General features: G+C 49.5%; 1 protein-coding gene across 1 annotated transcript in view; it reads left to right on the top strand.

The window, feature by feature from the left end:
- The window catches only part of RAB11FIP3 (RAB11 family interacting protein 3), a 77,490-nt gene that overhangs the window by 26,287 nt on the left and 34,266 nt on the right, over nucleotides 1–16,937 (top strand). The window contains exon 2 of the mRNA XM_041747903.1: nucleotides 11,182–11,275. Coding sequence (XP_041603837.1) covers nucleotides 11,182–11,275 — 94 coding nt within the window. The remainder of the gene's footprint in view (nucleotides 1–11,181; nucleotides 11,276–16,937) is intronic.

The following is a 16,937-nucleotide window of genomic DNA, read 5'->3' as shown; positions in this document are numbered from 1 at the left end:
GCATCCAACTTGGGAGTGTCACCATGGTGCTTGCGACCTGCTGAATCGTCCCCCACTGGCCCTGGGTTTGTCTTCTGTTCTGTCCTGGGTCCTCACTCCCAGGCTTGCTTCACAGATGTCCTGTGTGCACATGGCCCCCGACTCCCCACGTCTAGCCGGGGCTGCTCCTCAACTCTGGGCTCACCCTGGGATGTCGCAGAGGCTCAGAGCCTGCCCCCCACCCCCGGGCTCACAGGGCTGAGGCTTCGAGCGCCACGGCTCCCCATCTCAGTGAACAGAGGCCCCGCCCTCCAGAGGCAATGACAGGGCCTCTTCCTCTCACCTGCCATCTGACGCATTGGGCCGTTCTTGGCCCTACCTCAGAACACACCCAGCATCCCTCTGCTTCTCAGGCCTGCCCTGTAAACTCGTGATGTGAACCACCATCAGCCCCTGCTAATGGCTGCTCTCTCCTCAGGCTCTCGCTGCCACCAGCGCTCCCTCCAGCTTTTTCTTAGCAGGCAGCTGAGCAACAGCGTCAAGGCTAATCCCGGAGCGTCTGCACTCAGGGCTTTCCCGGGGTGCTCTGACCCCCCTCCCACTGCTGACCTCACGCCCGTTCTGCTCCAGTCAGCCAGACTCCTTGAGGGTTGGTCTCTGGAAACCATCAGCACCCCTCTTCCTCACACCTTCCCCCCGGCCGTGCCCTCTGCCTGGGATACGGCCCACACCTCTTGTGCCCAGGCTGTCTCCCGGCCCTTTTCTACCTGGAGCTAAGGTTCTCCAGCGCACTCATCCGGGTGGTTGCCAGAATTCGTTCCTTGTGGTCATGGGGCCGAGATCTCTGTTTTCTTGCTGCTCGTTGGCAGGCAACAGCCCTTGAGTCCTAGTGGACCCTCTCAGGTCCAGCCACCTGTGCCTGGCCCTGTCACACTCCACCACGCCCACTTCTTGGCCAGCTGTCTGCCACAACTGATGTATGCACAAAGTATTGGCTCACCCCAGCAGCCTACACAGCTCTGTCAGGGTCCTACCCCCAGAGTGTCCAGTCCTGGAGCAGCTGACAACACCAGAGCCAGGGTGCTGCCAGGATCACCTGGTAAGGCCTCCATCAACGAGCCCACCATGCAGACCAGATTAAGCTTTTAATCAGCTTTATATTGACCACTTTTAAATAGGAAGGGCGGTCAGGGTCCTCAGATCTTTGAGGAAAGCCTCCAAGAAGAAAGGGAGAGACCATAACCAAAAACAAAAAGGAAAGCAGAGGGCATCTGAAGGGCACAGAGTCATTGCAGAGAGCAGGAGAGACCTTGGGAAATAAAACTTGATTTAGAGAACTGAAATGCACCCTCACAAGTTAAAAAATAAAAGCGTCCAGTTGAAAGGGTGACAGATCAAGTCAAGAATATATCCTAGAGAGTTCTTTTTTTTTTCCCCTTAAAGTTTATTTATTTAAGTAACCTCTACCCCCAGCTTGGGGCTCCTACTCATGACCCCTAAGATCAAGAGGCTCTTTGGACTGAAGCAGCCAGGTGCTCCTCCCCAGAAAGTTATGGAAAAGATCGAGACTAGGAGACCAAAGATAAGGCAAGTACAGGTTTAGCGAGGCATAGCACCTGACGGATGTGTCAGGGAGGGGCCCGAGGTGGTGTAGAAGGCTCTTTCAGGAAGACCTGCAGAGCCTGAGCACAGGGTCTCTGGCGGAGAGGCCCCTTCCTGGGCTCGGAGCAGTGAGGGGAGTACCCACAGCAAACAGGCAGCGGGCAGAGAGCACGCCCCACAGAGCTCCGGGACGGGTGTGACGGGCCTGTCAGGGCAGCGTGGAGGGGGGCGTCTCAGTCAGGAAGGCTCTCAGGATTGGACTCTGGCTTCTCTGAGAAAGGATGCAGGGTGGGGGCGGCAGAGGCAGGAGGGGCCACCGTGGGGGGGCCTCAGACTCATGTGGTGAAGGGGGTGTGCCATCCTGCTGAGGGCTCCATGGAGCAGCAGGGACACAGAAAATAAAGGCGCCAGAAAGCAAGGGAATTGCTAAGTCCAGAAACTTCTGTGAGAAAGGTGTTCCCGTGGTTTACATGTGGTTGTGTAGTTGGTGCGTAAGCGCTGTGGACGGCCTCGGCGCCGCGGGGAGCGGCAGCGCTCACTTCGCCTACTTCCCCCGAGGAGGCCCACGCGAGGAGGCCCACATGCAGGATGCAGGTTGGAAAAGCCAGAAACAGCACCGGGACCACATGAGTTAGGCCAGGACGTAGTGGTCCATCCCAAACCACCCAAAGCTGGAGGGCAGACAGCAGGCCTCTGGAAGCAGGGCTGGGGTGAGCCCATCCCAGGCCTGGCTGTGCTGTGCGTCCGTTTGACGACTGACCTCTCTCAGGGCCCGGGGTGCGTGGTGAGGTGAGTCTGGCAAGATGGTGGGGGTTGGTTGGAGGCTGGAACAGAGTTCTATCATCACTGCTGCCCCACCCCCCGAATTAATTAATTAATTAATTAATTAATTAATTTTAGATATTTATTCATGACAGGCACAGAGAGAGAGAGAGAGGCAGAGACACAGGCAGAGGGAGAAGCAGACTCCATGCAGGGAGCCTGATGTGGGACTCGATCCCAGGTCTCCAGGATCACACCCCAGGCCGAAGGCCGGCGCTAAACCGCTAGGCCACCGGTGCTGCCCAATAAAAGGTTTTTATGCCCATCAGAGGTGGTTTCCCTCCTTGGATGACGTTTTAACTCTGCTGAAAAGCTGACACTTACACGAAGGGAGAGGAGACCTCAAAGTAACGTAGATCTGGAACTCTAGGATAATCGAAAGGCTGTATCTATTAAGATTTATTTATTAGAAAGGGCAGCCCGGATGGCTCAGCGGTTTAGCGCCGTCTTCAGCCCAGGGCGTGATCCTGGAGTCCTGGGATCGAGTCCCATGTCGGGGTTCCTGCATGGAGCCTGCTTCTCCCTCTGCCTGTGTCTCTGTCTCTCTCTCTGTCTCTAATGAATGAATAAATAAAATCTTAAAAAAAATTAATCCCTTGGGGTGCCTGGCTGGTTCAGTTAGTGGAGCAAGCAACTCTTGATCTGAGTCTTGCGTTCAAGCCCCATGTTGGGGGTGGAGTTTACCTAAAAAAGTAAAAAGTTAATATAAAATAGTTCCTTAATGTTACCAGCTCTTTTGTCAGCACCATCCAAAGGCAATAGATGCTAACACCTCACGACGTTGTTTTTTTTTTTTTTTTTTTAAAGAAGTAGCACACTACAGATGTGGCCATAGCCTCGTGCACCTCTTTTCCATCCTCACCTCTCTCTCCCCAGAAGAGCCACAGCCTTAAACTTACACTGAGAGGAGGCACCTGGGTGGTGAAGCTGGTGAAGTGTTGGCTTTCTGCTCGGGTGGTGACCTCGGGGTCCTGGAGTCAAGTCCTGCATCAGGGTCCCTGCTCAGCAGGGAGCCTGCTTCTCCCTCTGCCTCTGCCCTCCTCCTGCTTGTGCTCTTCTAGCTCAAGTAAGAAAAACTTATACTGAGAATCCTCATGTTCATGAGAGACACGATGAGAGAGAGAGGCAGAGACACAGACAGAGGGAGAAGCAGGCTCCATGCAGGGAGCCCGACGCGGGACCCGATCCCGGGTCTCCAGGATCACGCCCTGGGCCAAAGGCAGACGCCCAACTGCTGAGCCACCCAGGGATCCCAAGCTCTGTCTTTATTTATACACGCCAGGAGGGATCCCTCGCATGGAATAAATAGGTAAAGTCTTTGAAAAAAATAAAACATGCCAGGCTTATTTCCAGAGATGTCAGTAAAGAAGCAAAACATAGACATCCTTTCTGTCTCCCTGTTTATAAACTTTGAAAATTATATGACATTTAGTGTTTTCTAACTTTATCAAAACAACTTAGTTTTTGCTCAGCTGTGAAATCAAAGTAAGCAAAGTTGGAAATGGCATCTTGAGTGCTGGTGCTGGTGGGGTGTCCACCTCTGGCTGCAGAGGCCAGTGGAAGCATCTGTGCCAATGAGCTCTGGATGCCTCCCTCCGGCACTGGCCGTTCCCTTGGGGGCGCCATTGAGTGGCAGCCATTGGGGGGGGGGGTCACCAGCTGGTGCATCTCAGGACAGAGGACTTCTGCAAAGCAGCAGGAAAAACTCGACTTATATATGCTTTGTAGAAAGAAGTGCAGATGCCATACTGTAGGCAAGCAGCAGAAATGATCTGTAATCAGGCTTTTGAGAGTTGCTTCTTTGCCTGCCCGCTCGCACCCACCTGCACATCTGACGTGAAGTTTGTAAATAGCTACAGGGATCCCCCAAACATTTTGGTTATTATCATCATGGCTTCTTTTCTGCTCCCACCCCTGAAATACCGCACTTTGTTCACGCGTTCGTATGTTGATGGGCGTTTAGGTGGTTGACATTTCTTTGGGCCGTTACAGCTTCTGTGATCATTCAGCACAAGTCTTTGGACAAATGCTTCCGTTTCTTTGGGGTAAACAGGTAGGAGTGAAGTGACTGGATCATATGGTGGGTATGTGGTTAACCTGCCGAGCGGTTGTGCAAGTTTACATTCGCAACAACAGTGCCTGAGAGTTTGCATTCCCTGTCTCCCTCCAGACCCCTGGGGTACATGGTATGGCCAGGCTTTTTAACTTCAGCCATTCAAACAGATACACCCTTCGTTGAAGCTTTAATTGGTGTTTCCCTAATGATGATACTGACTCGAATCCAAACTTGTTTTCTGATCCAGAATGTGGTCTCTTAGTAAATGCACGTGTGCAACTTGAGAGGAATGTGTCCCCTACTTCGGTTGGGTGGGGTGTTCTTTTTTTTTTTTTAAATAATGAATATTTATTTGTTTATTTATTTATTTATTTATTTATTTATTTATGATAGTCACACACACACACACACACAGAGAGACAGAGACACAGGCAGAGGGAGAAGCAGGCTCCATGCACCAGGAGCCCGACGTGGGATTCGATCCCAGGTCTCCAGGATCGCGCCCTGGGCCAAAGGCAGGCGCTAAACCGCTGCGCCACCCAGGGATCCCCAGGGTGGGGTGTTCTTTACATGTGAGTTTGAGGTGCTTGATGGTATCACCATGACCCCTGAAAATATTACAGTTCAGGTACAGGAATTGCAAAATGGGGTTAGTTTCTCCTTGTGAAGAGCTGCGCTTTCAGCTTGGTTTTTAGAAGTGCGTCTTCAATTGGCCTTAAATACGGTTAGCAAACTTTCTCTTGTTTCTTCTCTTCCACATCATGTCTCCATATCTGTAGCAGAAACAATATAAGTTGTTAGTAAAATGAGCCAGCTCTGTCCGTCTGCAGCTGCTAGCAGTTTGGTGTTTCTGTAACGTAAGGGATCCGCACCCGGGAGAGGGGACTAGCTGGCTTTGACATTCCAGTGTGTGTCCCTTGACTTGGTCCTTCTGGCTCTGTTGGATTGTGAAGAAGAGCCAGGTTCTCATTTTTCACAGTCTCCTTGTTTTTTCTAAAAACCTTTAAATGGAGTCCTTTGGGCTTAGAGAATTAAAATATCATGCCCAGTCATCAGCTACGTGGAAATTGATGTATTCTCCAAACTGCAAAGAAAGTGTAATTAAAGTGGACTTTAAAAAGTGTATACTTTGGGATCCCTGGGTGGCGCAGCGGTTTGGCGCCTGCCTTTGGCCCGGGGCGCGATCCTGGGGACCCGGGATCGAATCCCACGTCGGGCTCCCGGTGCATGGAGCCTGCTTCTCCCTCTGCCTGTGTCTCTGCTTCTCTCTCTCTCACTGTGTGCCTATCATAAATAAATAAAATTAAAAAAAAATTAAAAAAAAAAAAGTGTATACTTTGATTCATCTTCTAACATGGTAACATGTAAAAGGGCCTACTCCTAGTTAATGATTTGTTTAAAAGGCATAGGGTTAATGTTTCAGAATGAACAACTTGGTACTTTGTGTTCGGTTAGTAGCTTTGTTGTTGAAATTCTTAGAAATCCTCTTTTTTTTTTTTTTTTTTTTTTAAGTAAGCTATATGCCTAACATGGGGCTTGAACTCATGACTCTGACATCAAGAGTCACATGCTCTACTGATTGAGCCAGACGGGTGCCTCAAAATTCTTAGACATCTTACGAACAGATTGGCCAGTATGGATTCCAGGTTATATAGCCGTGCAGGTATCTCACTAGACATCATGTGCTTTAGGAATGAAGGCTTTTGTAAGATAAGGAAGGAGGTGTTTTACAAGTAATTCTGATTCAGTTATCTCAAGAAGTCAGCAGATGGGGGCAGCCCGGGTGGCTCAGCGGTTTAGTGCCACCTTCGGTCCAAGGCCTGATCCTGGGGTCCTGGGATCCAGTCCCACGTCAGGCTCCCTGCATAGAGCCTGCTTCTCCCTCTTCCTGTGCCTCTCTCTCTCTCTCTCTCTCATGAATAAATAAATTTAAAAAAAAAATAAAGAAGTCAGCAGATGAATGGACTTCCAAGCCCAGTATCTCAGAAGCACTCGGGGCCCAGGGATGGAGGGGTGGTGGCCACCACCTTCTCCCCGTAGAGGAGGGAAAAGGGGGAGACGTGGTCTCTGGCGGGGAGCCCTAGACCTCTAGGGTCAGTCAGCTTGAGCTGGTCTAGTCTGGCTTTATGCTACCCGCTAGTGGGGAGAGGGTGAACACGGCAGCCTGCCGGCCTGCCCACCACAGGGAGGCCCAGCGAAACCTTTGTGGGTGGTGTAGAGTAATGGTTTTGGCCTCAGCCTTAGCCTTGGTTGTCTACCTTTGAAATACCTTGTCTACATCCCAATGCCAGGTATTCACATGTCCCTACCCTCCTATCCCCTGGTCTTCCTGGCTGGCCCTGCCCCCCTTTTGTAGTCAGAGGTGAGGTCTCTTCCTGGCCCACTGCCTCATCCTTTTTTCCTCACTGCCTTCTCCAACGTCGATCCTCTCTTGCTTTCTTTGCTCTTTTTTTTTTCTCTCAGTTTTGTTTTCTCTCTCTCTTTAAAGTTTTCATTATAGAAAAGTCCAAGCCTAGGGATGCCTGGGGTGGCTCTGTCGGTGAAGCGTCTGCCTCTGGCTCAGGTCGTGGTCCTGGGATTGAGCCCCATGTCAGACTCCCTGCTCAGCGAGGAGTCTGCTGCTCCTTCTGCCTCTGCCTGCTGCTCCCCCTGCTTATGTGCATGCTCTCTCTCTCTCTCAAATAAATAAATAAAATCTTAAGAAAAAGTCCAAGCCTATATAAAAGTAGATAGAGTAGTGTGATGCCTCCCCAGCACCCTATCCCCAGCCTCAGCAATTGTCAGTCATGGCCAATTGGTTCCATGTATGTAACCATGTATGTGCCTCATCCCCTGATGTTTGAAGTATCTCTACATATTTCAATAAGTATATCAAAGAAGGAAGGCCCTTTGAAGAATCACTAAAATATCATTGTCACACCTACAAAAATTAGATGTCTTAATATCAAATAGTATTCAGTATGTAGGATCCATATTCAAGTTTCTTATTATCTTATAAATATGATTTAAAACAAGTTTGTTTGAATCAGGATCCAGAAAGCCCTTACATGGTCACAGATGGGTACGTCTTCTGTGTTTCTGAGCGAGGGCTTCCTCTCCATCTTTTCCCTTGAAAACAGGAGTTCGCTTCTCTCTCTCAGGGTCCTCATTCAGTGGGTTCACCGTGGGTTCACTGGTTACATCCATGTGATATTGTTGAAAAATATTGCTTTGATCACCATATTTCTTCTAAATTGGTAGTTAGATTGAGGTTTGATTGGTGCTGTGAGCTTCCCTCAGGACACACGTGGTGTCTGGTAGTCTTTGTGGCGTCCGGAGGTGCGGAGGGTCGTTGATTCTGTCCGTTACTTCATGGAGGATTGCAGGCCGGGCACTTGGACCTTTGCCCCCCACCCCGCACCCCCATTCATTAGCTGGGATGCTCTATAAAGAGAGACTTGCCTTCATCTGCTGTCACTTCCGTGACTGATTGTAGAGGAAAGGCAGGCTAACGCCTTGACTCTTTCCCTTCATTTGTTAGTTTCACAAGAATCAGCTGGTTCCCTAGGGTCCTCCAATGATGACCACTTATTTTTCTTTCTTTTTTTTTTTTTAAGATTTATTTATTTATGATAGACACACACACAGAGAGAGAGAGAGAGAGAGGCAGAGACACAGAAGGAGGGACAAGCAGGCTTCATCCCGGGAGCCTGACGTGGGACTCGATCCCAGGACTCCAGGATCATGCCCTGGGCTGCAGGTGGTGCTAAACCGCTGAGCCACCCAGGGATCCCCTTATTATTATTTTTTTTTTTTACCATAATCACACCTTCATGGATTAAAACATGTTTGATGTGTTTCAGTCCCTGAGTTAGTCTGATCAGTGCCCACGTGACCATGTGGGGCTGTGAGGCCTCCGATGTTGGCTCCTGAGGTATGGGGAGCGGCCCAGTGAGTCTTTGCCGGCGTCTTTGCTTTCAGATGGGATAGGGGAGTCCAGGCTCTGCTTGCACACTTCGTCACGTGTCTCTTTCCATGAGAAGTGGGGTTTCAGTATCATAGCCTGGATGCTAAGTTAGTTGGACAGCGTTAGACAGTCTTTGTTTTATTTAATACATCATGAGTGATGCCTCATAATGATACTTAAATTCAGGATTATGTCGTGTTTGCTTCATGCCTTCGCTCTGATATCTTTCTCTTCTTTTTCAATTGCATGAGGGCGCCTGTCCTGAACAACACTTCAGACGACGGAATCGAACATTCCTTATTACTTGGTTTTACTGCTCAACAGTTTAATGATCATCATATTTTCCCTTATAAAGTCACTTGAAGTTTGCATAGAGGGTTTTTTCTTTTAAAATCCAGGAAAAGGGATCCCTGGGTGGCGCAGCGGTTTGGCGCCTGCCTTTGGCCCAGGGCGCGATCCTGGAGACCCGGGATCGAATCCCACGTCGGGCTCCCGGTGCATGGAGCCTGCTTCTCCCTCCGCCTGTGTCTCTGCCCCTCTCTCTCTCTCTCTGTGACTATCATAAATGAATAAAAAAAAAAAAAATAAAAAATAAAAAAAAAAATAAAATCCAGGAAAGGATTGAGTCCCACGTCGGGCTACTTGCATGGAGCCTGCTTCTCCCTCTGCCTGTGTCTCTGCCTCTCTCTCTCTCTGTCTCTCATGAATAAATAAAATCTTTAAAAGTAAATAAATAAATAAAGTCCAGGAAATTCACCAGAGCAAGTCCTGGATAGGTCTTCTGGAGTCGAGAGTTGGTACTCAGTATCCATTGTAGTTTTTCAACACGCATGGAAAACTTGTTGTTTTTAAAGATTTTATTTATTTATTCATGAGAGACACAAACAGAGAGAGAAGCAACGACACAGGCAGAGGGAGAAGCAGGCTCCATGCAGGGAGCCCGACTCGGGACTCGATCCCAGGACCCTGAGGTCATGACCTGAGCTGAAGGCAGACACTTCACCAATGGAGCCACCCAGGTGCCCCTCTGTATTCATTTATTTTTAAGAACTTTGTTGATGTATAATTTATGTGCCATAAAAGTCACTCATCGTAAGTATACAGTTCAACGAATTTTAATAAGTTTGTAGAATTGGGCAGCCCGGGTGGCTCAGCGTTTGGCACCGCCTTCGGCCCAGGGTGTGGTCCTGGAGTCCCAGGATCGAGTCCCACGTTGGGCTCCCTGCGTGGAGCCTGCTTCTCCCTCTGCCTGTGTCTCTGCCTCTCTTTCTGTGTGTCTGTCATGAATAAATAAAATCTTAAAAAAAAAAAGTTTGTAGAATTGTGCAGCCACCACAGTCGTGTTGCACATGTTGTAGTCATGCAACATCTCCACCCCTCGAAGGGTCCCTTGTACGGTCTGCAGTCAGTCCCTGTGCACCACACAGCTCCAGGCAACCCCTGATCTACTTTTCATCTCTGTAAATTGTCTTTTATGAAAATGTTCTATATATGAAAGAATATGATTTGTAGTCTTTTGTGTCTGGCTTTTTTATTTAGTGGAATGTTTGAGGTTCCATCTGTGTTGTGTGTGTCAGTATTTCATTCCTTTTTAGGGCTGGATAGTCTGCCATATGGATAGACCACACTGTGTGTACCTACCTATTCCTCCTTTGATGGACAGTTGGGTTCCTTCCACTCTTGCTGTTGTGCTGTGAACGTTCGCATGCACACCTTTGTTGGACATGTGTTTTCCTCCCTCTCCTCCCTCTTGGGGTGGGTACCTAAGAGCCGAGTTGCTGTGTTGTCTGCTGAGCTTATGTTTAACTTTTTAAGAAACTGCCAAATGGTTTTCCACATTGGCCTGACCATTTTACATTCCTCCTGGCAAAGTATGAGGTTCTAGCTTCTCCACATCCTCGTCGACTCTTGTTATTGTCGTCATTGTTTTGAATACAGCTGTTCCTAGTGAGTGATATCATGGTTTAATTTGCATTTGTCTAACGACTCATAATCTCAAGCATCTTTTCATGTGCTTACTTTCTATCTTATTTGGCAAAATGTCTGTTTAAATGTTTTGCCCGTTAAAAAAAAATAATAAAAAAAAATAAATGTTTTGCCCGTTAAAGAAAAATAGTGGTGTTTATCTTGTTGAATTATAAGTGTTCTTTATATATTCTGGATACAAGTCTTTTATGAGATATGTGATTTGCGAATATCTTCTTCCAGACTGTATCTTGTCTTTTGGTTTTTACTAATGGTGTCTTTTGAAGTACAAAAATGTTAAATTTTGATGAAACCTAGTCTAGACTTGAAAATATAAATGTATCTTCTTTCTGAAGAATTTCATTCTGTGTAACATCCTTGTGTGAATCATCTTACTTTTTATGATTTTTTTGATATCCAGAGTCTACTTGCCTAAGTTATTTTTACTAAGGATTTTGCACATCCAGGAAGGCCTGTTGGAGTGGATGAGCGGGTCTATGCTGTGTTAATAATAGTCCAGATACTAGCTAGAATAATCCCTCAAACTTCACGCTTCTGATCTTCTTCCTCAGGAAGTATGACGTTGACCTTTGAGAGCAGGATCTTATTCCGTCATTCATGGTCCTGGGTGCTGTTGGCAGCTTTCTACTGGGAGGCCTCCTGTCTGGCTGGAGCTGTTGGCGGCTCGTATTCTCAGCATTACACCTTGCAAGTGGGCTGCTCGCCTGGATGTGGCAAGAGGGTCAAGTACAGAGTGCACCCCCCTCTGATGTTTTAAGGCTCGAATAACATTCTTGCTTGACAATTGCAGGTGAAGGACTTAACAAAATACTTGGACCCCGGCGGGCTTGGTGTGATCAGTTTTGAGGACTTCTACCGAGGGATCGCTGCCATCAGGAACGGAGGTCAGTCCCGCCATCGTGTGCTTCCTTCTCCTGGCATCCTTTGTTCGAGCCCTCGCCTCGCTGTGCCCTCAGCCACCCTTAGGAAGCCCCTTCCTCCTCAGGCTCCTTTGGTTGGGCTTAACGTCTTCCCTTCACCTCCAAGCCCCTAAAGCACACACCCTATCTCCCAGAACTAACTCAGCCTGTTGCCCATGTTAGAAAGCTGCTGCCCCTTTGACGGACATGCCAGGGTACTGAAAGGGTTACACATGAGCACCTGCATGAGCACTGCTGTTGGTGTTCCGCAGGCCATATGCAGCTGCATTACGTTCTTGCAGACCTGTCCACACTCCGCCTGAACAACAAAGCTCTGCTTGACAGGCTAGGGATGGGAAGGTGACCTTTTTTTTTTTAATGGTTTTAATGGTTTAATGGTTTTAATGGTTTGCATTTCAAATCATGAACTCCCATACACTTTACCATAAATGGTTTAGCATGTGTGCCAGTCATTACCTAGAGTTTAATATTTGTGGTTTTACTTTGAGTAAAAATTTACGTATGTTAAATGCACAAATCTTAAGTAAATCGTAAGTCATTCTGTGAATTTTGTCAAATTCTTAGTGCCTAGTAACGGAAATGCCTGCCAAGTGTCAGCATCACCACAGACCATTCCCTCACGGCCTTCACGTGGCCCCTCCCTTCACTCTATACCATCTTGGCTGATTTTCATCACCCGAGATCAGTTTTGCCTCTCGTGGGCTTCTTTCACACAAAGGGCGTCATTGGTATGGGCTCTTACACGCAGCTTCTCCCTGTGGGTGGTGTTTTTGAGATTCATCCATGTTGCATGGACCAGAGTCTGCTTTTTGACGCAGAGCACTGTTCCATTGTATGTTTGTACCACATTTTGTTTATCTGTTGCCCAGGGGGTAGCCTCTTGTTTGGGGGCTCATGTGTTTCCAGTTTGGGGCTGTTACGAATAAAGCTGGTGACATCTGTCTTTGTGTGGACACATGTTTTCATATCTTTGGGGCCTGTACACAGGTTGGGATGGCTGGTTTTGTGAGTGTAAGCTTAGTATCTTACACTCTTACACTCTCCCTGGTGCCTGTCCACTGCCTCTTCACTTCGAATTCTGGAGCTCTGGAGAGCCCCCTTTTCCTCATGCTCCAGTTCCAGCCCGGGGTGTTGGGGCTGATAGTGGCAGAAAGGCACTGGTTGCACGCTCTTCCCTTCTTCCTGCCCTTGTCAGAGCTGGAGGACCTGGCCAGGACCTGCAGTGGCCGGGTCAGGGATGCTCTTGGATCTGCAGTCATATCAGCACTTGTTGGTAGAGTCCCTATTTCATCTGTTCCCTGTCTGTCTGCTGTGTTGCCCAGCAGTGTCCCAGAGGGGCTGGGTTTCCTAAAACACTGAGCCCAGGTGCCTGAGGTGCACTCTGTTTCCTGACCCATGTGACCCTTTGTTCTTCACCCAGTGGGCCCACACATATGTGAGTACCAGCATAGCCCGGCGACCTGAGGGACCTGTGGGTGCAGAGCTCCCATCAAAGGAAGGACTATCAGTGTGCCGGGTGGGGGCTGTGCCATAGAACCCTGTAGACCAGCTCCAGGGAGGAGCCCCCTGTGAGGCGGGCTGGACTGAGGTCTGGTCCAAGTGGTGGAGCTGTCCTGAGGCCAGCATGATGAGCATGGCTGAGCCTGAGGATGGAGAGGCTATGGTGAGGGCGCCACCACCTGCTGGGCAGGTGGGGCCTGGGGAGAGACCTGTAGAGTGGGTGGGGCAGGAGACCCTCTGGGAGGTGGTACTGGCAGGGGATGGGTGATGTGGGTAATGCCATGTGGGCATGGGGATGAGGAAGAGAGCCTTTGGATGACCTCTGAGGTTTGAGGCTTAGAGTCCCATTCCTGTGTCTGTATCCTTGTGGCTGATACGTTGTAATCTTTAGGTGATTTTCGGAGGTTATAAAGTTATTTAAGCCTTCATGCTTTTGCAGAAGATTTCCCTGGCGGCTTCATGCAAGTTTTGGCCTCTGCTCAATCTCCAGTGCCTTTGGTGGCTTCCTAAATGGAGCACATCCTCAGGACCTCCCTCGGCTATGGCACCTGTGCCCAGGACCCTTGGGATGGCTTTGTTCCCTAGCAACTTCTGTCAGTTAACGTGTGCGAAACTCAGCATACACTGTTTTCTCTTAGTTTTAAAATCCATTGTGATTTCTGACTCTTCCGTTGTTCACAAGTTCTTTTAATTTCTAAATATTTTTTAAAGCTTTGTCATTAATTTAAAGCCTCATTGTGTGTGATAGAGAATGGAATCTCTGTGTTCATTCTCTGGTGTTTGTTGAGTTTGTTTTGTGGTCTGCGGCACGGCCAGATTTTACACGTGCAGTGAGCGTGCCTAACAGTGCTTACCTACCCGCTAGTGGAGGTACACGGGCTCTTTTTTTCTTTTAATATTTATTTATTTATTATTTATGATAGACATAGAGAGAGAGAGGCAGAGACACAGGAGGAGGGAGAAGCAGGCTCCATGCCAGGAGCCCGACTCGATCCCGGGACTCCAGGATTGCGCCCTGGGCCAAAGGCAGGCGCTAAACCACTGAGCCACCCAGGGATCCCCGGTACACGGGCTCTTACGTGCACACCTCGAGCCTCACCACATTTGTCTGTGTGACCTCAGTCACGGGGGAGACACGTCTCCACAAAGGCGATGGCATCATTACTTTTCTACAGCTTTATTTCACCTTCATGCTCACATGACTGACCAGCCGGGTGGAGGCTTCTAGGTCGATGGTGATGGAACCTGGAGACCCCCCTGAACTGGGGGGGGGGGGGCATCAGAGAAGCCTTCACAGCTCTGCTTGACAGGCTAGGGATGGGAAGGTGACAGATGCATAGAGGCCAAGCCTAAGATACCAGAAAGCAATTACTATTGCCAGGAGAAACAAGAGGCTGAAAAAGAGGGAAAATGTCCTTCTAGAATACGCCGTGGCTGGTAAGGAGTGCTATTTTATGTAGGCATTATAATTAAACAAATTGAATATTTATGTAACCAAAGATTAGACTTAGCTATTTTGGAAGGTTGGGGGAGGGAAAGTGGGGAAGGGTATGCTGAAATCTCAGGTACTATACCAGGTTGCCAGTAGAAAAATCTAGAATCCAGAAACTAACGGGAACTACTTAGAAACAGTCCTTAGAAGGACGAGGACGACTGGCTAAGGGTGCGAGGACTGCCTCTTGCTGCTCTCAGCCTGTCAGCACTGGTTCACTCTCCAGCTACGGGAGGGATGACGGGTGCCCCCTGGGTTTGTCATGACTGCTCATTACCAACAGGAACCCATTTCCCTGGGTGACCACAGAAACAGAACTAGTGACCTGCTGGCCACAGAGCCCTGGCCTTGCCTGTCAGGCAGGTGGCTTGTGCACAGCATTACCGGTAGGTCAGCAGCATCTGTGTCTCTGGGTCTGAAACCACAGAGCCAGAGGGCGAGACTGGGCTTCCCCGGGTTGAGGGGGTTGAGGAATCCAGATTCCTCTGAAGGGTCATGGCTGGGAGCAGCAGTGGCAGCTGGTCCTGGGGGCGTGGGCAGGAAAGAGCCCAGGGTGGTGGCCAGCTAGACAGCTGGTGCCATCATGTGGCTCTGAGGCCTTCTCCCCCGAAGTCCACAGTCCTATTGGCAGGCTGGTGGCAAGTCTGTTCCACAGTAGCGTAGTTCATGTACACTGAAGCTCAACTGTGGGGTCCCCAGGTGGTCATGACATGGGAGTCTGCAGGTGCTCCTGGACGGCTTGGGGCCCGCTGCTGTATGACACTCTCTGGCCTTGGATGCCTGCTGAGGCTGGTTCTTATCTGTGGGCTGCTGGCTGTCACTCTGCGTGGCTGTCTTGTGGGTCACATGTGTCCTGAAGTTGAGTGACTTAAGGAACATCAGTCTGGTGAGAGGACAGGCTGTCTCCTTGAGTCCTCATCTCACCCTAACTCACTGAGACTCACGGGCCTCTCTGCAGCCCCCAAACCTGCCAGGGTGCCACACCCAGGCACCCCCCCCCAACCTCCATTTACACCCACCACTCCTCCTCCCTCCTCCTTGCCTTGTGTGGGTCATTCCCCCTTCTGTCCGTTCCAGGGGTTGGCAGAGGGGAGCCACAAGGCAAGGCCCTGGAAGAGGTCCTGGGCGGTGCCTGACAGGAGCTCCCAGGGCTCTTTCTCTCCATCCAGAGCTTGCTCTGGCCTGCTCTCCCCTTTATTTTATTATTTTATTTATTTTTTGTTAAAGATTTTATTTATTTTTAAGATTTTTTTATTTATTCATTCATAGACACAGAGAGAGAAGCAGAGACACAGGCAGAGGGAGAAGCAGGCTCCATGCAAGTAGCCTGATGTGGGACTCGATCCTGGGTCTCCAGGATCACACCCCAGGCCGCAGGCGGCGCCAAACCGCTGCGCCACTGGGGCTGCCCCTATTTATTTATTCTTGACACGCACAAAGAGAGGCAGAGACACAGGCAGAGGGAGAAGCAGGCTCCATGCAGGGAGCCTGATATGGGACTCGATCCCGGGACTCAAGGATCACGCCCTGGGCCGAAGGCAGGTGCTCACCTGCTGATCCCCCCCCCAGGTGCCCCTATTTAATTTTATTTTTGTATCTATATAAGTTTTCCTTTCTTTACAGTTTTGGTATCTAGTTTCTTGTAACAAATAGACCAAAAGTACACCCAGGATCTGGTGTATTGCTCTGTTCTGTTCTCCTGTCTGGTTATATTCTCTCTCTCTCCTTTTTTTCCAGTTTATAATCTCTTCTGATTTGTTTGGTGTATATTTCTCTGGAGTCGTTTTTGCTGTTTTAGTGTTTTGTTCTCTTGTTTGTTTTTTTTAAGGTTTGTTTTTTAAAAATATTTTACGTATTTATTCATGAGAGACACAGAGAGGCAGAGACACAGGCAGAGGGAGAAGCAGGCTCCATGCAGGGAGCCCAAGGTGGAACTTAATCCCGGGACCCCAGATCATACCCTGAGCCGAAGGCAGACACTCAGCCACGGAGCCCCCCAAGTGCCTCTGTTTTCTTGTTCATCTATTCTTCTCTGGACAAAATGACAAGATGGAAATGCTGTGTTTTTTTCTGTGGCAAGAACATTTTGGAATAGACATGTCCCTGGAGGGTGAGGTTTGGTTTCCTCGTGATGCCACATTGCAGGTGGTGTCCCCTCCCTTGAATTTAGTCTGTGTGGGGCAGACCCCTGCTCCTGAAGTGGGGTGGCAGGCCCTGGACCCTGAGTGACAGTCTGCTGCTGGGGTGCATGACAGGGGGGGCTCTGTCCAGTGGCTCGGCTCAGGGGTTGCAGTACTGAGAGCTTGGAGCAGAGTGGATGAGGGCCACAGCAGAGGGAGGGCCCAGATGTTGCCCGTGAGGACTGTGGGCACAGATACTGCAGAGCCAGAGTGTTCCAGGGACACAGCACGGCATCCCATGCCCTCAGCAGCTGGCTTTCTAGTGGAGGAGAGCCCACAGACAATGAGGCAGGGCCCCCTACAGGAGGTGACAGGAGCTTGGGAGGAGGGTGAAGCAGCGGTGGGGGTGCCTGGGCGTGCACCCTGGCATGTTTGGGGGCTGCAGGGAGGCCATTGTGTCCAGGTTAGGTCTCTGGGGTCAGAAGGTATAGGTGAGGGTACTGGGGTCACAGCA

Source organism: Vulpes lagopus, chromosome 3 (assembly GCF_018345385.1).
Source record: "Vulpes lagopus strain Blue_001 chromosome 3, ASM1834538v1, whole genome shotgun sequence".
Classification (NCBI taxonomy): Eukaryota; Metazoa; Chordata; class Mammalia; order Carnivora; family Canidae; genus Vulpes; species Vulpes lagopus.
The sequence above is the reverse complement of the archived record's forward strand: the minus strand, read 5'-3'. Positions and strand labels throughout refer to the sequence as shown.